General features: G+C 37.0%; 1 protein-coding gene across 1 annotated transcript in view; it reads right to left on the minus strand.

Annotated features, from left to right (window-relative positions):
* The window catches only part of CNTN5 (contactin 5), a 964,763-nt gene that overhangs the window by 276,080 nt on the left and 666,859 nt on the right, over positions 1-21,824 (minus strand). The window contains exon 8 of the mRNA XM_087821593.1: positions 15,183-15,386. Within this exon, the coding sequence (XP_087677719.1) occupies positions 15,183-15,386 (204 nt within the window). The remainder of the gene's footprint in view (positions 1-15,182; positions 15,387-21,824) is intronic.

A 21,824-nucleotide genomic window follows, 5' to 3' on the forward strand; every position in this document is an offset into this window, starting at 1 on the left:
TGAATTCCCTTTCATCCAGCTCACTAGCTTTGGCAATGTGGAGATCACTGGTGGCATGAGTAGTGATCATTAAAGCTTCATAGGATTAGATATAAGAGAAAACAGAAAATAAATTTGAGGTAGAGTTTAGACAACTCTTGGAAGAAGTTTTGCTCTAAAGGAGAGCAGAGTAAGTAAGATGTGAACTGGGGGAGTATGTTGAATCAAGAAAGGGTTACTTTTAAGATGCTAAATATTCTTCTATGTTTACTGATGAGAATCATTCATTATGGAGAGAGCAAGTAGCGGGGGAGAGAAATGGGTAATTGTATAAGGAAACTCCTTGAATTAGGTAAGAGGGCATGGGATACAGTGCACAGAACTGCCAAGGAGAGTTCATTAGTCATGATAAAAGCCAAGGAAGCATACATATATGATATATTGTGAGATATTATATTTGTTGTTGGAGAGATAAATGAAATCATAAATTTAAGGCAAAACCTGTGTTCAAAATTATTTTTAAATCCAGTTAGTTACAGAGGTATAATCATGAAATGAATGGAATAAAGGCTGAGGCTGGGGTTAGAGACCTGCCAAGTAGACTATGATAGAGAGATTGGGGAGATACAGAGTTGAGACTGTATAGAGAACAATGTTTATAATGGGTAACTATGAAATCTAAGCTAGAAAAGGAAGGCACTTGAGGGCATGAGGGTGTGATGGACAGTAAAATAGTGGATTGATCAAAGGATTCTCCAGTCTGAGGGGTTGAACAATTGAGTGGAAAGTGCTAAACAAAATTATCTGGATAGAAAGGAGGCAGTGTCAGAAAGCTGTTTACTTAAAATTGAGATTTTGATAAAGGAAGAATGATTGGTAATGGCAAAATTCAGGCTTTTACCTTTGTAAAGGGTGGTTAAGGTGAGATGGAGTACAAGTTCATGGGAAGCAAGGAGGTCAGGAAATTGAGAGGTCAGGACAGTGAGTGGATCACTGATGTAAACAGGTATGTTACCGAGACAGAACAGCATCTCTAAATGAGGGAGACTGAACTGGGAAAGTGAGAGATTATTTCAAGAGACTTGACTGCAATGGCTGAAATGCATGCTATGGATCCCTTTATTTACCAATGTTTACATTTCTCAGTTTTCCACCCAAAGACTTCCGTGTCCTAATCCTAAACTCTCTTTTCTTCTTTACTTTTCACTTTTCCCTTTTATGCATCTAATATTTGATATAACTGGAATGCCTGCTATTTTCAAAATATACTTTATCCTTAACTGATTATTCCACATGCTGGTTTTTATCTAAAATCACATTAATATCATCCCATGCACATTAAAATTTCATTTACCAATAAATTTCACTTAAAATTATATTGAAGATGAAGGGGAAGCAGGAGGAGAAACAAAGAAACGAAAACAGTACCCTTTCCAGTAAAAACAAAACCCAGAAATCTTCCGTGATTCCCTCAGCAAGAAATCTTGTGCTCTACTCCTAAATTACCATGGTGTGTTACTTCTAAAGATACTAATTATGTTCTCACTTGCATTACAGTTATTTATGTATAGCTATTCCAATGATCTTATTGGTCAAAACCATCATCATCAAATCTGAGCTCTTCACCCGGCCGGGCGTGGCTCAGCGGTTGAGCCTTGACCTAGGATCCAGGAGATCACGGTTCAATTCCCAGTCAGGGCACAGGCCTGGGGTTGCAGGCTCGATCCCCAGTCGGGGGAGAGCAGGAAGCAGCTGATCAATGACTCTCTCATCACTGATGTTTCTCTCTCTCTCTCTCCCTCTCCTTTCCTCTCTCTGAAATCAATAAAGATATATATATATTTTTAAATCTGAACTCTTCTATTTAGCCCAATCCTATTCCTAACTCTCCTTACTCTGTCTTTCTTTCCGATATCTTTGTAACTTGTCCTTTGAAATCTCAAGTAGTTATAAATAAACTCATCTCTTCGTACTTTTAATATCTCACTCTATCTGCTTGTCAAAAAGAAACCTGGGTTTTCCGATATTATATTCATTTAGCTTTCATTAGCTAATAGAAGAATAGAGCTGTGGGATATAGTAAATCCATTCCTTTTTCCAAAAAAACGTTCAGGACTCCAGATCAAGATTTAAATCTGCTGATCTGTCTTTTCTACTAGTACTAGAGTTATTGTCTTGAAAGCAAGCAAACAAACAAACAACAAAGTTATGTATGAGTAATTATATTTCAAGTGGGTACTTGAAATATCAAGGGGATCACTTTGTAAACTATATAATTGTCTAACCACTATGCTGTACATTTGAAACTAATACAAAATAATATTGAATGTAAACTGTAGCTTCTTCTGTCCTAAGCCCTTCCTTGTTTCACTGCCCCCAGCTTTAATAAACATGCTCTCAAAATCACCTGGACTTGTATTGTGAAATCTTTCCTGCAGGAAGTCAAGAATTCACACTACTGGCAGCCCTACTAGGCCAATTGGCTCAGGGCCAGGCCCCCTTTCCCTTAACATCTTCACGTAAATCACTGTTGAATTGATGGAATTTTAGCCTGAATGGTATAAACACTGTGCCATTGGTGGGGGAGAGGTTGTGGACAGTGGGTCTGCTGTCTTTGTCTAGATCTGCTTGAGAGTCCATTTGTGAGGACAGAACCCCTAAGTCGTTCCCACTGTTTTGTTATTTTAACTTGTTTTCTGCTTTCACACCCTTCTGAATTTCAAATTCTCTAAAAGCTTCTTGAGGATATGTCTCTTGTTTAAACAAAGGCAGAGTCAGAAGGGCCTGTGGCACTGACCAACTTGTGGTAGGGCAGCTATTTATACATATGAATATTTTGCAAGTTGGTCACCTATGAGATTTGTACTAAATGCATTTGATCATCATGACGTCAGGATGACAGTAAAATCTTTATGTTGGCTTCAGTTTATTTTTTAAACCAGTGAGTGATATATTCTTCAGGATTCTGGATTCAACACACTCTTTATTTTCTTTTTCTTTATAATTAATTTCATTAACACTCTGACATTTTAAAAGAAAACCTGAATTTAAAGAAAAAAAGCATGCTTAATATTAACTAGACCCTACTAATTATTAAGAAAATTAGGCTATGTATTCTCTTGACAGATATCTTGACAGATAATTAACACATTATAAAGCAGGCAACCTTGTATTCTCTATAGATGAATTCTATCATTCCCGAAGATCAGCATAACCCCAATTCTACTTCTATGGGTTACTCTTTACTCTCTAATTTTGTAAACTTTGTGAATTCTCTTTCTTTTTTCTTCTTTTTGTTTGACAAACTGAAAAGAATAACCCTGATGACATCTAGTCAAACGAAATTATGAAGGAGCAAATATTGTTTCTATAATAGGCCTTCTAGTCATACTGAGGATCATGTCTAACCACACCTTTTAAATTTTATTTTAGGTAATATTAATAAAGTAATCCAAGACCCCAATTTGGCATTGATATCATAAGGAAAGCATAATGATACAGTGGAAAATACACTCTTCAAGTGAGCCCTAGTCCCATATCTCCCAATAACTATGACCTTGGGCAAGTTCCTTAATTCACTGGGAACTGACCAACAGAGTATAACATTTTTGAGTGTACTTTTTTTTTTCTTTTAATATATCTTTATTGATTTCAGAGAGAAGGGAGAGGGAGAAAGAGAGATAGAAACATCAATGGTGAGTCATTGATCGACTGCCTCCTGCAGGCCCCCGACTGGGAGATCAAGCCCACACCAGGCATGTGCCCTGACCCAGAACTGAACCTCCAGTTCTCAGATCATAGGTCGATGCTCAACCGCTGAGCCATGCTGGCCAGGCAGGAGTGTACTCTTTAGAGTCATAGAAACATCGGTAACAGAACCTGTTAATGGCAGGTTCTTTATAAAAGAAGATAAGCTCAAAATGCTGTTTTGTTGTGAAGACTAAATAAGAGAATTATGAAATGCTTTCAACACAGTGCTGGTGCATAGGAAGAGCATTAATTAATCATCATCAAGGCTTCCACATATGTAGCTGCTGTCTCCCCTCCATAGCACTGAGAGACAAAGGTTGTAAAATAGTAAAATAAATCACTGAATCTTAAAATATTTTGAATAATGGCAAGGTTATATTGGTATAAGTAAATCACCTCTTAGTATGTCTACTTCGAAGAACACAACACTCATTTAAATATATGAGTTTCAGTACATTTGTTTAAAAAAATATCAGTCTTGTTATTTTATGATAAATTTATGAAATATCCCATTGGGGTGAACTGTGGAAAGAACACGTCTCTAAATATTACAAATTACTTTCCAGAGAAATCATTTTAGAACCCTCAATATCCTGGATGTGATTTTTAGCAGTGGATAATAAAAGTGATCACAAAATAAGAATAAATTCAATAAGCAAGGATATAAATAAGAATGTAAATTCAATATCCTTGCAAGGTAGGGAAATCTTAAAATATTCACCATAGAGTTACTCAATTTTAGACAAATTAACTGAGATAAAATGTGAGAATTAGGAGAAAAAATGGAAGGAAGTCATTTTAAATGATTCATAGGGATACTTAGGTTATTTTTAAATACCTTATTGGTTGTTCAGAGAAAATCAGGTAGATCACATTAAGAACAGATGTGCAAAGAAAGATAAGGGAAACTGGTAACTATAAGGAAATGGGCATCTTAATCATAGAAAGATCGTCTAAATATAATGAAAAGACCTATGGCACCTATGGCAACTCGATTATAAGGGCACTTCTCCAAAATCAGCATATTAATCTAAATTTTAATAATTAATTGTGTGGTGACCTAAAACTATGAATTAAATACATTTAAAAATATTCCAGAGGCAACGGGCTAACTTAAGAAATATAGTGACTGACAATCACTATGAAGTCAGAGTTGTTTATTGAAGTAAAATAAAATGTCAGACATTCCCTAACCTGACTGAACATAAAACTTTCTAGATGCACTCAAAAATAAATATCTCTAATCTCCACTTCATGCCCACTGAATCAGAATATCCAAGGGAAAGATGCAAGAATTTGAATTATTAGCAAGATTCTCCCCAGCATGACTCTGTTTCATCTTTCATTCAGCCTTTGTTTGAAAATCCTGTCTTGTATAAAGAAGAGCTTTAAAACTATGAAGAGGTATGTAACATTAAAAACCAACAACACCCACAACACTTGGCAAGTATTCGCTAGTGCAGTGGTTCCCAGTTGTACTGAATGCATGAAATATCTGGGAAGTGGTATGGAAAATGCAAATTCCTGGGATTTGTAAGGTGGGGTCGACTTGCACACAGGTCTTAAGCTACCTCTTTCTTCCAATCCTCTTTCTGAAGGAATATCAGGAACAGAGTGGGCCCATTAGCAGAGTTCAGGTGGTGCATTTGACAGCCCAGGTTCTCCTGAGACCTCCCAGGCAAAGAGTAGGTCTAGGATTTTATTTTTATTTATTTTTTAAATTTTCCTGAAGGATGCAGCCTTTAGAGGCTGGTGGGCATTCTTAAAGACACTGCATGGTCTGCTGGCTTAGTATGGTTCTGGGAGGCCCTGATGACTCAGTGGACCTGGGAGAAGACGGGCTCTTTCCTCTTAGGGAGAGATCATTTAGATTTAATTATTCCTGGAACTTTCAGTTGAAAGAGTTCTGCTGGTGTCCTTTGCGGAAGGAGGGGAGTAGGGACACTCTTGTGTCTCAAAAAAGAAATATTTATTGATAATTGTTCATCTTACAAAATTTCTGGATTTAAAAACACCGATTTCCAGGATCCGTCCAGAGATTCTGATTGGGTAGATCTTGGGTATGGCTCAATATTTCCACCTTTTACAAGCATCTTAGTTTATGCTCATGCTAGTGTTTGAGAATCATACTATTAAATGCTGGTCTATTAGATATTATTTTACAGACTTTCAGAAACTTTTGAGAAATTTTAGTACTGACGTTATTTTGAACAAACAAAGAAAAAACAGTGAATTGAAGTAATGTGGAGGAATAATGTTTTGTCATGGCTAGTAAAATGTCTTAGGTATGGGAAGCAAAATGTTGGCAAAACAGAATAGTACTCAGGGGTTGAGTTGGTGATGGCATTTATTGATTATTTTGGAAAGTATCATAATGTTGGAATATCTTAATATGGGAACAATAAAATCTCTAAGCCTTCAGGTGACACTGAGCTCTACTGTTGGGGAGAATCTTGCTAATAATTCAGATTCCTGTATCTTTCCTTTGGATATTCTGATACAGTGGGCATGAAGTGGAGATTAGAGATATTTATTTTTTAGTGAAATATCAAGCTGAAAGATTTAATTCCTATAAAGATATCATAAGGTTGTATAGATGAATATTATGAAAGTGGCAGATGAAATTCAAAATGGACAAACATAAAAATGCTTTTATAATAAAATTTAAACTATACTTATTATATGGTAGATTTTACTCCTGTTTATTGTAATTAACTAGCTCTATGATCTTAGGGTCGTTCAAATGCTTGCAGGCAGAACTAGGAGTTCAGAGGGCATCTTAAGAAGAAAGAAAAGGAAGAAAATGAACGGAGTCAGAAAATTCTGGAGCAGGTTTTATATGAAGAATGATTGAAGCCAAGTGATGGAACATTAAACTACTTCCAAGGTTATGACCTGCCCCCCAACCTCTATTAAATCCTCAATTACAGACAGAGGAGTTTGAGTTTACACAGCAACAACATCAACAACAAACACTACAGTAATAGAAGCAGTCTTGGAAAGTAGTTCTTAACTGTAATGACCCGACACACTAGAGAAAAGTGGGAACTGAGTCATAAACACTGTGCTAATAGCTAACCTTTGCTAAAGCTTACTGTGTAACAGGCCCTGTTCTAATAGCTTTGCATATATTCATGCATGTAATCCCCACAATAACCCTACAAGACAAGTATCCATGCTATCCTTATGACCAGGTGAGTAGACTGAATCACAGGCAGGTTGTCTTTTGTCCTAAGATAAAATAAGTGATAAATCAAACCTAACTTTGTGGCCTATATGCTTTAAACAAAATTAATCAAAATAAGTTCTAGTTTAAATCTCTGAAACAATGCTATACTCATGAACTTGTTTTCTGTAAGCCTTCTTGATCGACGGTAAAGGAGCTGGCGTTCACTAGCACTGCACCTGCAGTCTCTGCTTTCTTCTACAGCCTAGAATGGGGCACTGCTCTTGAAAGTGAGTGTAAAGAGTGAATTGTAGAAAAAGGCAGTTGAAAGCCACTGATCTAGGCAAGGGGCAAAGGATGTCATAGCTAGAAGTAAGAAGAGGAGGATGGGTGAGAATGACATTGCAGATGGAGAATTCAAAGGGCCTGCCCAACCTATGGACTATGTATGTGGTCATGGGATTAGGAGGATTCTAACTGATCCAGATATTTTTATGTTAGATGTTTAGAATAAAGGTGATCTTACTAACAATTCAGATATCAGCTGGAGAAGCTTGTTTTGGGGAAGATTCTAAATTGGAAACAGAAATAGACGTCCCCACTAAAGAACAATATTTTAGATGAGTCTTCAGGAGTAGAATTCTAGAGAAACGCCTACATTTAGAAGGATAAGCCTCCTTAAATCTTTTCTGGAACAATGCCAAGTATAAACAAGACAGACAAGTGGGTGAATGGACACATCCAGATGGCCAGTGCAATGGAATGGACTGACTTAACGGGGGTACATTGAGAAAAGACAGTGAAAGGTAGAGATGAAACTGTTCAGGTAGTCAAAAAAAGAAGATATTCTTATGTTTAAATAGATTGCAAAGAGGTTGAGAATGATGAAGGTTGAGAAAATGCCTATATATTTGATTGACAGATACTTGACTGATTTTGAGAAAACACATTGAATAGTGGGGTAGGGCTCCATGCCAGATTGCAGATTATTAAATGAAGAAAGGAAATAAGTGTAGCAACAAAGACAGTTTAGATTCATCTGACAATCAGAAAGAAAGTCAGACTAAAATAACAGAACATACATTTTTCTACCCTTACAAAACAAAACAACTTAAAGTTCATGTTTCTTATATTTAGAATGATATATTCACTATTACAATACCAGTTATCAAAAATTTACATCCTTTGGGATTTTATTTCCTGAATAACAATAAGAAGCTTTTATGTTGGAAACCAAGAAAAACCTAAATTACATACATATTTAGCAAATTTATCTCATTTGTAACCACTTAGTAAGTTATTCTACAAAGTTTCTAAGACATATTGAGAGTTGATGAAATAATGCAAAATGTTTTTCTTGATAATGATTGTTGGCTACATAGATAGAAACGCAAATTGTTTTTATAAATCTGTTTGAGGAGAAATTGAATTGTATGGAATGGCTGTCAAGAGCGTCTGAACAAGTATTCACCTTATTCAGAAATGAGCCAATGATTTTTTGATGTTTTTATTTCATCTGTATCACATCAACATGATAAGCTTCCCACAGAGACACAAAGAAAAATAAATAAAAGATTAATAAAAGCCAAATAAGTTTTTACATTCCTGCAAATTTTGACATAAAACCTTAATATTATTCAGCTTCTTTTGAATAGTTAAATATACTCTAGTAGGAGTGCTCTTGTCGAGTCCCCTCGAAACTATCCATAAATTGAAAGTTCTAAACAAAGACTAGACGAAGAAAAAGTCCCCTGGGTTTAGGGTCAGGAATTTAATAAACAAGGAGCAACATTTAGAAGAGAAAATGGAAAAATGAAGAATACCCAAGGCCATTTCAATTGTTATATTTCTTTGTGATAAGCAGACTGGTCAGGAAGCAAGAATGACTTTGCTGCATTGTACTGTGTGAGTGCCAAAACAAATTTCGGGGATCAGAAGCAGATCGACACGGCATCCATTCTGTCTATGCTTTTATCTGGTGCAAAGCAAACAGACAGGATTGGGGTGGAGCAAGGGTACATTTAAATTCATGTCTATGCCATCAAACGTTATTTTTGAATCAGTGACTGTGATCCTTGGTGCTGAATTACCCTCAGAATGCTGTTGAACAACCTGTTCTCTGGGGTTGGAGGGGAGTAGGTACCCCGATTAGTAGCTTTTGATACTTTTCATGTTGTAAATACTCCCATCATGGCAGACCTGAAGCTACCAAGAAGTGAAGAGATGCACACAATCAACTCTTGCAAGAAAGGAACAAGCCAGTTCCAACACACCACTAGAATAACCACAAATATTCCACAAGACAAGTAAAAAAAAAAAAAAATTTGCTCCAAATTTTTGTTTGTTCTTTGTATTAGTTTTTTATGGCTGCTGTAACAAATACCACAAACTTGGTAGTTTAAAATGACATGCATTTATTTTCTTACAAGTCTGAAGTTCAGAAGTTCAAAATCAGTTTCATTTGGCTTCCATCAAGGTGGCCTGTCTTGGAGGCAAGGCCACCTTTCCTCTAGGAGGCTCTAGAGAAAATCCATTCCCTTGCCTTTCCATCTTTGAGGGCAGCATTTCTTTGCCTCCCTTAACTCAGGGCCCCTTCCTCCATCTTCAAAGCGCATCACTCTAACCTCTAATTCCATCATCCCTTTACCTTCTCTCTTCTAGAGTCAAACCTTGCCCTGCCTCCCTCTGGTAGGAACACTTGGTGCTACATTTGGGGCTGGCCGCTGCAGTAATCCAAGTTAATCCAGGGTAGTGTCTCCACATCAAGATCCTTAATCCCATCTGCAAGGCCCCTTTACCTTGTAAGGTAACATTCAAAGTTTTTTGGAATTAGGATATGGGCCTCTTGGGGACCACTCTCACTACTCAGCCTACTGCATTCTCCAAGGCATGGCATTTAAAAATATTTTTCCATTGCTCTTAGGACCTGCATTATTCACTAGTAAATTAATGGAGTTAATTCATTGGTTATGTAAGTAGATAATTCTGTATGTCATTTCCTTGTTGACACGATTCTTGCCTTAAAAACAAACCTGTTATCTACACATACTTTCTCAGTTGATGACTTTGCTTGTAGTTCATTAAAAAACAAAAATGCTTTAGACTTTTCACCACTGAATAGCAGTTTATCTCCCCACTGTGACAACTGATAAATTCTCTAGCAAAGGCAATCTTTCTGCATGTGTTCTCAATGTCTTCCCACTCGCTTTCTCAATGACTCTCTCTGCTTCACTATCCAACTCCAGGGATGGGAAAAGGCCCCAGGGACTATTTCTGGTTGTATGTTTTTCTTTAATTACTTTTTAAAAAGTTTCCTCTCTGTACCACTATATAGCCACTAGAGCTTTAAAGAAGGGGGTTGAGAGAATATGCCTTAGGAAGAAGAGAAATCTTATAAGATCTCATCTGGATGAAAAGAGGAGTGGGGAGCCTGGTCCTGTGCAGAGTGCATGGTGAGAGGATGTTCTGCTATATTTTCTTGAAGAATTAAACCTATTATCAGAACGTGGTGATCCTCTCTCTTTTTAGAAATGCATTTAATACCTCGTATGATATTAATAGAACTTCAACTTCTTTTTTAATGTTATATATATTTTCCACTCAAACACTTGTAAAGTTTTTCAGATAATGCCTCACATGTAGTAATAAACGTAACTGTTGATTAAATAAAAATAAAACAGCAAAGAGTATCTTCAGAATTGGGCTGGGGATGCAAATGAAAGGAGAAATGAAAGTATGAAGTTGCTACATTAAATAGAGATAGTGAGACCCTACAGGGAAAATAAAGGCGACAGTGTTGTGAGGGAGAGGCAGAGATGCACAGCAGCTGTAGGAATGAAAGCTTGGTGAAAGAGAGATGTGGTTAGAGTGACGTGTTTAGTAAATGTTGCTGTGTTATGTGGCATGCCAGCACCTCATTCATTACCCCCAAACTATTAGTAAAACTCTGTATTACTCATAAATGCTTTTGGAGCTAGATGTTTTTGATTTGATTTTTATTGCAATGAAATTGGCCTCCTGAGATACTGACGGCAGGCAGATCCTAGGATGCACAGTTATATTCACTATTCGGGGTAATATCCTACCTTGTATTATATTGTAAATTACCTGAGGATAGTTATTGCATTTTTTTCTTGTCTGTTGTAGCTCCACTATGTAGCAAATTATCTGACACTTAGTAGGTATGCAATACACATCCGTGAGTGTGTGAGGATAATTTGCCATAGTGCCAGCAGAAGGACTTGTGCACCAGTTCAAATAATCTTGGCCAAAATAATCCCTCCTGGAACTGCCACTGCGACCAAGTCTGTGCAGGTGGCATCAGTTTCACACAGTTGCAGCTTGAGGGCCACCTGCAGGTGCACAGAAATTAACTGTCTGTGGAGCCACTATCCCGGGATGAGAGGTGAAAGTCCCATTGATAAGTCCTTCAAGGAGACTGTTCTGAGAGCATTTCATAAGGCTCTGGTCCTGTGGGATCAATCTCCAGCTGCCTGTAGAAGTGGTCATCTCCCTAAGGAAACCCACCTTTTCACTGTTTCACTCCTCAAACCCACTTCATTCCACATTCCTGCTTTCCGGGATAAATTCAGAGAAACTACCTACAAGCAAACTTTGTTTCCAGCTTTTCTTTAAGGGAATCCAAGACATTTCATAATAATTTTAAAGTAAAATTTTATTTGTACTTGAGAGGAAATAATTTGCCTATGTATATAGCCTCTATTATTTTTAGAAAGGTCTATTTTTTTCCCCCAGAGAAGTATAAAAACACAATGTTCTTGAAATGATTTTTATATCTAACTCTATAGTCACAGCAGATTAAATGTAATTTTTATATTCAAACCCCTGCAGAGGTGTTTGCCAAGTCTGCAGAAATATCTATTACAATGCCTGTCTCTGCACTGAGAGGTTTGTAAAACCCACCAGGAATTTCAGCTGAGCGTGGTGCAATAAATGGATCCATCCACAATCATACTCAATTTTTATTTTTAGACATAGTGTTTAATATATGCCATCTACTTGGGAAAACGTTCAGAAGTATGTCCTTCTTATGAACATACTTTTCAATTTTTGTGAAGAGAGACCAAATAGTGATATGAAAGTTTGTGATTTAAAAATGATTCTGGTCTAATTGATGCCCTTTATTTAGCATATTAAAAATGTCCTCTTTTTTTTAACACACATTATCCTGGTATAAATTCTGTAATCACCCAATAAATTCAGTAGTTTTTTAATAGAAACTGTTAACTTAGACTTATATATAAATGTTAAATATGAGAAGCCTGGAAATTGTGGTGCCCCTGTCTGTAGAACTGGTTCTCTTGTGAGGTGGGGATGGGGAGAAGGTGGGTAAAGTGTGTTGATGGTCCTCTTGGCCTTTTTTTTTTTTAATTCTCACTCTGTCCCGGAGTTGAACCCACCGCCCTTCTGTGCACCGATGATGCTCCGACCAGCTGAGCCACTCGGGCCAGGGCAGTGCTCTGTGCTTTGATCTGACAGCAAGGAACTGGCTCTCAGGCTGTGGAATCGGTTTTGCCTGCGTGCCGTCATTCACATTAAGAGCTTTAGCTTTCTATAAAAACCCCACTCATGTTGCTAAGAGACAAGCCCTTTGGTCTTCTTGCATGTAGGCATAGAGAAGAGAAGGGGGTCCAATATTTCACTGAAATAGACGTTCAACATACATACCTTCAATCCCCCTCCTGCAGCCTCATTTTTCACATCCACCCTTCGCTCACTTTGATTTCTGAGCCTCTTCAGGCTTCCTCTGGGCACATGGTCTTTAGCCCTTTAAGCTCCTTTAGATCCCTTAAACTTTATTCTAAGTTTTAGTTTCTCTACCTGTATAACCTTTTAACTCACAACCTTCCTTATTTCTCCAGAAACAGTCTATCAGCGTCTCGGTTGTTAGTGAACTAACTGCTCCCTCTCCTTCAGCCTTCTCAGCGCATGTGCTTTGTCTTGTAAGGTCTCAGAGGGCGGCAGGCAGCAACGTCACGCACCCAGTTTGCCATCCTGAGCTGCGTTCGGGCCTCTCCCTGTTCAAACACGCATCTCCTTGACACGCCAACACTGTTTTTTCCTATTATCTCTCTGAATTCTTATCATTATCTTTCATAGGATTTTCACCCTTTACCCTTCCAATGCAATTTGTATTACTCAAGGCCTGTTCCTAAGCTAATATCTCTTCATCTCATGCTTTTTTTTCCTGGGGCATTTTTAGCCATACCAATGATTTCATTTAACTTGATTAAACAAGAAGTATAGATATTTTCTAGCATTATATGTGAACCTTATGAAGAAAAAACAGAGAAGTTACAAAGTTGGCTTTCAGGAGCGGGATTTGGTGGGAGGAAGGGATGTTTTTGTTTTTGTCTCATCCGAAACAACAACCTTAGATAATTTACAGAAAGCAGAAATGTAAGTTTTCTAACTCCTCTCACAAAATCTTAGTAAGACTGTCATTGAAAGATGTAATTGAAATTTAGCAGATGTTTCCCGCCTGTATCTTTTTCACTTAAATGTTAACTTTAAAGTCACAATTTCATTTTACTTATTTGCATTTCTTTATGGAGCCTTTTATATAGTACTGCTCAAATAATGATTCTTTGAAAATATAGACGTTCACAAGAAAAGGTCAACAATATAAACTGCCCCAGTAAGTTCAATTAATATGATGACTAGAAATAATTTATTAGTGACGTGGTATTGGTATGGAAGAAACAATGACTAACAGTGTAATGTTCTGAAAAGGCCGGAGGGAAGGGAAGCCAAGAAAGATAAAAAGGTAGTCGCAACAGGAGGAGAAACCATCTATTATCCCTATTGAGATAGGACGAGGGAAGAACAGTATGAATGGAGGTGCAGTTAGATTCGAATTTTATTAGTAGGAAGATCAGTTTGGTACTTATATAGTTTTTGTGAAGAGGTGTTGGCTCATAGTCCAGTTTAAGGGAAGTAGAGAGGCTTCTAAAGACTTTGGGGAGAGTTACAGATGGACAATCCACAGACACTTAGTAGGACAGAGGAGCGATGTTGAACTCCCGTTTGTAGTTGGTGATTGTGATCCATGAGTCATCGTCTGTTCAGTGAACTATGCCAAAGCTTCCTCCCACTCCGGAGCCCCATGTTTAATTAATCATTAAATCCTGCTAATTCTACCTCCTTAATATCCCGGGCATGTTTCCTGCCCTCCAGCGCTCTTACCACTGCTTCCACTCTGTTCTTCATCACCTCTTCGCTGGCTGGTTGCAACAGACTCTGAATTGGTCCCCAAACTTCCGTTGCTGTTTTCCATCTATTCCTCCATGTCTTTACCTAGCTATGTCCCTTCATCTCTCTAATATGGGCTTCCTCATCTCAGAAATAGATATTGCATTCATACTTTCTACCTGATAGGATTATTGCTATTATATGTACTTGTATTAGATTTACTATGAAGTCTAAATCTATAAGATGAAGAACTAAGTGGTAAGCAAGAATCGTGTGATATAACTTTGGTCATGCATTCCAGCAGTATAGATTCTAAAACCAAGTATATGAAAGAGTAGTGTTAAAATGTATTATTTTTCAAACTTCACAATAAGTATTTTCAAGCTTACTTCTTAATACTCATTTATAGGTTTTTTATTGCATGACAAAGCAAGCCACATATCATATATCAACTGTAATACAGCACTTGACTTCTTTAATGCAATGCTTAACTCTAAATGTCTGTAACTAGAAATGAGGTGTTTAAATCTGAAGATACTTTAGATAGATGGCAAAACCTATAATTATAGAATTATCATATCTGCCTGAATTGCACTTAAAAGTTAAAGTTCCAACTGTTCCTATTATTGGAAAAGTAATAATAACAATTATAACTATACCATGAAATATTAAAAGCCGAACATTCAATTTGAAGGTAGCTAAAATAAAAATGTGATGAAAAGTGAACCTATAAAATGCTTGCATTTCATGCACATGTGCTCTATAGAGGCACTAAAGAGCGAAGAAAAGAGCTGTGGAGTCTTTACTGCAGTTCATTTTCTCACATTCTCTCTCCCCTTTTTGGGCATTAGGGGGCGTTACATTTATCATTTCTCATCCACAGATCATCAATTTCCTATATCAAAATTTATATTCTACAGTATGCATAATCTCAGACTAAAAATATAGTTTCTGACTATGGCAAATGCCTTTTTATTTCTTTTGTGCTAGGTTCCAGGGCTGAGCAAAGCACTAATACATCTTTAGTTTTCACGTCTGAGGTGGCTGCCCGGGTCAGCCGGGCCACACAACTTACCGTCACTGCGGAGAGTGAGTGGCGTTGGCGGGCTAAGCACTCGGGCGTTCGTCACCGTGTTTCTCACCAGACAGATATAGCTGCCAACATCTGATGTCTGCACTTTAGAAATGTAAAGGTTGCCTGTCTCCTGGGAAATGAACCGCCGGCTGTCTTCCGCCACAAAGGAAGGGAACTCGTTAAATACCCAACTGTAGATGATCTCTGAAAATACACAAAATTTAATTGTTGAAAGATTACTTTACTAACAGTTATAGCTCAACTAACAAAGCCTTTACCAAATTCAGATATATTTCAAGTCCATACATATTTGATCCATTTAATCCAGATATCTATGTAATTTAATGATCACAGAAAGACCTGGAATGTTCAGTAAGGATGCTTAGCCTTTACTTATTTATTCATTCATTCATCCATTCAATTTCAATGTTTGTTGAATATGTCTTAGAGGATTGGCACTATATAACACTAAAATTAAAAAGATGAGTTTTCCATTCTTAAAGACCAGTCTAATGGAAGATAGTTACCCAAATCTACAAAACCATGCGGAATAAAGAAATAAAAGTATATATTATATTCTAGAGAAAGCATGGGAAAGAGACACTTAAACAACCATGTCGATCAATGAAAACTTTGATCTGAACTGAGTTAAGAGACACCCGAGCTACATACATTTGCTCATTTGTTAACAAATATTGGTGAGGGTCATGATACATCAGCATTCTTCTAAGTGACAGAAAAAAAAAAAGAGGTCTGCGTTCTCATGGAGCTTTCATTATAGTGGGAAGAAATCGAAAATACAAGTAAGTGTGTATCAAGTGGTGATAAGAGCAGTGAAGAAAACTAAATCATGTTAAGAGAGCTAGAGCGTGACAAGGGTGAGAACAAGTGAATTTATATTTGAAAAGCTCTCCGACTGCTGGGCTGGGAAGAGACAGTCCGAGGACAAAGCAGGGACTGGGGGAGGGGAGCAGGGGGCATAGTGTCCACTAGTGTAAGAGGCTGTTTTCAAAACAGCCATGAAATATATAAATAATTTTCACGGCAACAGTAGTTACAGTCGTGGTGAAGTCGTGAGAAGTGATTGGTTCGGATAAAAATGTGGTAGCAGAGTTGACAGCAATTGCTGATGAATTGTTATGAAATGTGAGAAAAAAGACACAGCCAAGGAGTAAGACTTTGAGCCTGAGTAACTGAGCGACTAGAAGAATAAGTTTCTCTTTACTGAAATGGGAAGCCTACAGAAAGAGCCGTTCTTTGGAGGGGTGGGGGGGTTAAATCGGTTTACATTTGACAGATTAAATTTGTCATACTATTTAGCATGAAACTGAGAAGGCAGTTGCAGGTTTAGATATGGAGGCCAAGGGAGAAAAGTGTGTTGGTGTTATAAGTTCAGAGTCTTAAAAGGCTTGTTGGAGCTGGCCAAGTGAAGAGTATATGGGGTGCTGAAGGTTTTCCAGTTAGAGGGGACACATGTGGATGGTCATTCAGATGAAGAGTTGGATGGTAAGAGTGGACTGCCCCAAACGATTTTGTATTATTGGAATAAAAAGCTCAAGGAAAGGAGTGATCAGAGGAGAGGTTGGAGAACCTGGAGATAAATCCAAAGTACTAAGCACAGATGAACATGCTGTGTATATGACATTAAAGAGCCAGTGCTCTATCTTATATGCAGCGTGGCACCACTGGACATTCTCCAGCAAAGTGTTGTCATGGATATGTATGTTAGTAGGTTAGTCTGGTAATTCTGCAAATGTTGGGTTCAAGTAAGAGCAAGGCACAGAAACAAACAATAGGAAAATATTGCATACTGAAATGAGGGCTAAAAAAATCTGAATTAGAACCATGATTATAACAATGAGAAGAAGCATGTTTGTCCAATAAATATAGTGGGGATAAAACAAACTAAGAGATGAATAGTTCAGGAATATTTTCATATCTTCTTTGGGGGACTGGGTAGAGGATGACAGGAGTTCAGAATGGAAATGCACAAAGTCAAGCTGGTTTAAGGAGGACAATCAGTTCATTTTTAGGGCATTTTCAGTTTGAGGCATGAAATCCAGGTAAGGAGCTCCAGGAGTTGACAAATATGTGTTTGAAATCCAGGAAAGGAAATTCATTGTGAAGGTTAAATTTGGAAGTTGTCAGTATATTAGTATAATTGAACCAAAGTAAGTAGATGAGATTAACTAGGGAGAGGAGGTGTGGTGAGAAAATAGTTCTCTGAAAGGCACACAAAAATCTAAATAAAGGCAAGAAAATGACCAAAAGGTGAAAGAAAAGAAACTATTGCAAAAATTCAAATAGAATAAAGAAAACGCAGTGTCATAGGCACCAATGGCTTACCCATTTCAAGATGGTTAAATCATGTCAAATAAGGCAAACAGACCAGTAAAATAAAGAAAAGTCACTTGCCCAGCTGGAATGGCTCAGTGGTTCAGCGTCAACCCCTGAGCCAGGAGATCAGTCCTATTCCCAGCAAGGACACATGCTCGGGGTTCTGGTTCGATCCTCACTAGGGGGCCTGCAGGAGGCAGCAGATCAATGACTCTCATCATTGAAGTTTCTCTCTCCCTCTCCCTTCCTCTCTCTGAATTCAGTAAAAAAATATTTTAAAATATTTTTTAAAAAGGAAAGAAAAATATCACTTAAGATTGGCATTTGGAATATCACTGAATGTCAACTTGAACAGATTCGTGGAGATCAAAACCAGATTGCAATTGAGTTAACAGAAGATTGGAAATTGGAGATATTGTGTGTAAGCTAATAACACTGAAATCTCACTAGATGTGACAATTACCTATGCTATGGTTGAAAGGGCAGATTCCAAGGCCCCCTTTCACCAGAATTATTTATTTAGTAACACTAGTTATAGCCGGTTCTCAAATAAAGTTATTTCGTTATAACCACTGAAGAGATGTCTAGGAACTTAACTCTCCTTTATATCAATTAGCTTATGGTAAAATTGGCTTTGGTATTTGTAGTTTCACTTAAAATTGTTTCAAAGAATCTATCTACAATGTTAAGTGAGAACTTTACTTGAATTTTAATGAAGATCAATATGTGATTCTAATATACAATGGATTTTAGGAAGCCTTATTTCTTTTCATGCCATTCTTTTCTTTCCCTCCTTCCCTCCTTCCCTCCTTCCCTCCTTCCCTCCCTCCCTCCCTCCTTTCTTCCTTCCTTCCTTCCTTCCTTCCTTCCTTCCTTCCTTCCTTCCTTCCTTCCTTCCTTCCTTCCTCCCTCCCTCCCTCCCTCCCTCCCTCCCTCCCTCCCTCCCTCCCTTCCTCTCTTTCTCTCCACCTACCTACCTGCCTGTCATGAGTGGTTATAAATTCATTTATCACTCTGGCCCTGCCCAGGTTCCAATGGGAAGCCTGGCATTTAATCAGCCTTTCTGGATACTCAAGCAGAGGCATCAAAATGATCCATTCATATTGAAAGTCAATGTAACTAATTTCTAAACCTTATCTATGGATCAATTAACTTTGAATAGAACCCCCCTCAAGTTATTACTATTTCCATTTAATATTTTATCTTAGCTGATTTACAACCAATGTAATGCATCCATTAAAGGTAAATCATTAATGTTTGTGAATATGTGTTTTAGAAAGGTGAGGCCTTAGGCTAATTCTTGAGAAGAATCAGAAACATTTTTATAGACATCATCTTAGGTAGGTGTATCCTACACAATCAAGTGATGAACATTAAAAATGGTATTACTTCGGTCCAAAATCCCCTTACTGATGGTTTAAAGTGAGCAAGTATTTACCTCTCTTTGAAGTCTGGTTTTCTCATTCAAAAAATAAGAATAATATTGTCAACTTCATAAGTTTTAAAATAAAATTATAACTAGAAACTTAACACATAATGAGTATTTATAAAATATGAAAGTTAACATTTTTGTTAGCCCCTCTCTCAAAAATTATTAGGTTAAGAGTTCTTTCTATGTGTTTCATTTAAATATGAGAAAACTAGTAAATAGGATCTAACATAATAGTGAAAGAATTATTAGTACTTAAATATTATTTGATCTGTTTTTCCTAGAAAATTTCAAAGATGAAATTTAATACTAAGCAAGATTTAGCCGATATTTAATACTCCTAAGGCCTTAGTTCTGGCAGATGCCTGAGAGTTTTGAAATGTTATATTAGCTTATAATTATAATACACATTTACAATGCCAAAAACTTTCAAATATTCTAACAAATATTTTACAAAGCAAACTCTTTTTCATAGCTAATTACCCACTTGGCAGTTTTTAGTGCACTTGATAGTTTACTAAAAATGTATTAATAGTATCCATGTGGCTTTACTCAAAGAAAGCCTGTAGACTATAATTGAAATACTTCATTCTGTTCTCACACTGCTCAGCTAGGCTCTAAATTCAAGGACTTCTCACACTTAACACTCTGAATTCTTCTAATTGTTATAAGAGTTTCATTTGTCATTTAAACATCGCTCACCGACGTTTTGATATTTTTGCAGTTTATTTTATACTAGATTTTACTGGAGTTATCTCAAATTTTGGTTTGTATTACTTGAAATTTGGGGAAAAGAAAGCAGTGAATAATTAAAGGAAAGTCCACCATTCACTAAAATACTATTTAAGTTATATTGACAGCGTTTGTTGAGTCAATGTTTTGTAAAATATTTTTAGAATAGGAAAAAAAAACCCTATTTACATAAAATTGGCATTTTTTCAAATTTTACAGGTAAATGAGTATTTGGGGGCTCAAAAATGCTTATTTCGTTTTTTAAATAACTTTTCAGTTTTACATAGCAAAGCATTTCATAATTCCAAGAAAGATACAAATTAGAAATGGTACACAGTAAAAAAGCTGACAGCCTGGATTTGGATTAGATGATGACTGTGCCAAGAATAAAAATATTGAACTGGACTAAATATCTTTTAGGATTCCTGTTTAACTTCTACTATTAAGTTTTTCATTTTCTATTAGCATTTATTTAATATCCTTTAAATTTTTTTCTTTACTATAAAAAAAACAAGTATTAATCTTATTTTTAATATTATGTTAGAGCCTGAGGTTTATAAAATAATTCAGGAAGGTAGTAAAACTCAGTCAGCTTTAGTGTCATTAGCACTCTCCCTCCCAGGAGCATGCCTTAGCCTTTCCCTTCCTCCCCCCACCCCCCAACACACATCCAGGTGCATTACCATTACCTTCCTCACTCCCAAGTTCATAGGGCCCTTCCTTTACCTCTATAACTTGATTCCTAAGCCCATTTCTTCTTTAGTCTTTCGTTTATTATACCACTTTGTTTCACAGCAATTGTGCTGTGACCCTAAAAATAACTTAATACAAGCTGATTGCTATTAAAGTTTTAATATTATTATTCATTTCAGAAGAATATTGAGTCTTTTTGATTAATTGTAATTTTTCCCATTTTTCTAAGGTTCTCTTGTAATAGCATGTTTAGTTCAGACAATTGAACATGTTTTAGAAGTTCTCGGTATGATTCTTCAGGGAGCACTCTCCACTTCAGCAGACAGTGACTACTTTTTGAAATACCCCATGCATTCTAGGTTGTAAGACTCTCTCAAGGATGCTTGAGCGTAGGCTTCTACCAAGAGCCCCACTTGGGGTATATCTACTTGGGATCAATTTTTATATGAAATCTCACTAGTGCATTTTTGTTACTATATAGTACTATACATTTGGCCTACCGTCCCATGGGCTGTGTTGGATTGAAGTTTCGGTTTCTCCAGGGAGAATTATTTTGTCTTTCTTCCTGAGTCAATGAGAGTCATTCAGTTAACTGAGGGCTGGCACGGTGCAGACACTGCTATTCTAACTCCCCTTCTCGGGCAGGCCCGAAGATGTGTTGTTTACCCCAGCACGAACATTCATTGTCAAGCTCCTAGCCTTCAAGGCCTGTTTTCATGACATATAAACAACCCACCTTGCTGCCAATATCTTCTCAGGATTAACACTATTCCTGGGTTTTAATTAGGATTTTAGCCCTGGATTTCAGTTCTTGTTTATTTCTGACACCTGGGGATTTCTTTGTCTTTCTTGTGAGCTTAACTGTATATTGAAATTTTCTTTACCCATCATTTCTAAATTTTGGTAGGAGGAAAGTTTCTAGGTTGGCCCTGTCTAGTCCCCTAATTGAATTCCAGGCTTTATGACTTTATGCATTGCAGACTTTCAACACAATTGCTGTAATTGATTCAGTGTCACAAAACAGGCGATCTCCTCTTTGCTCCCCTGACACAAAGGTGATTACTTAAATGCTATATTTCCACAGTTACAGGGTATAAAAACAGGAGTATCCATATGGACAATGATACTCATTTCTCATAATTGAAGTGGCATTAATAATAACAAATAAAAAAGTGTGAGAAAGGAGATTCAAACAGCACACGGGACGCTCGAAAGCCCTTGAAAACAATTTTAGTAAATAATTATCTGCGATTGATTTCAACATTCTTTAATATAACTACACGTCAGAAAATAACCATTCTTCCTAATAATGTGTGTACACATAAGAAGCTTTGGGTCAAAGGATTTGCAGAGAACACAGAGAATACAGCATCTGAGTTGTTCACTGACCCAGTTTATAATGTGACTTTCTTAGGGAGCTTATTTTCTTTATCATTGTTAGCTATAAAAAA

The sequence above is a fragment of the Miniopterus natalensis genome, chromosome 11, assembly GCF_054644295.1.
Source record: "Miniopterus natalensis isolate mMinNat1 chromosome 11, mMinNat1.hap1, whole genome shotgun sequence".
Lineage (NCBI taxonomy): Eukaryota > Metazoa > Chordata > Mammalia > Chiroptera > Miniopteridae > Miniopterus > Miniopterus natalensis.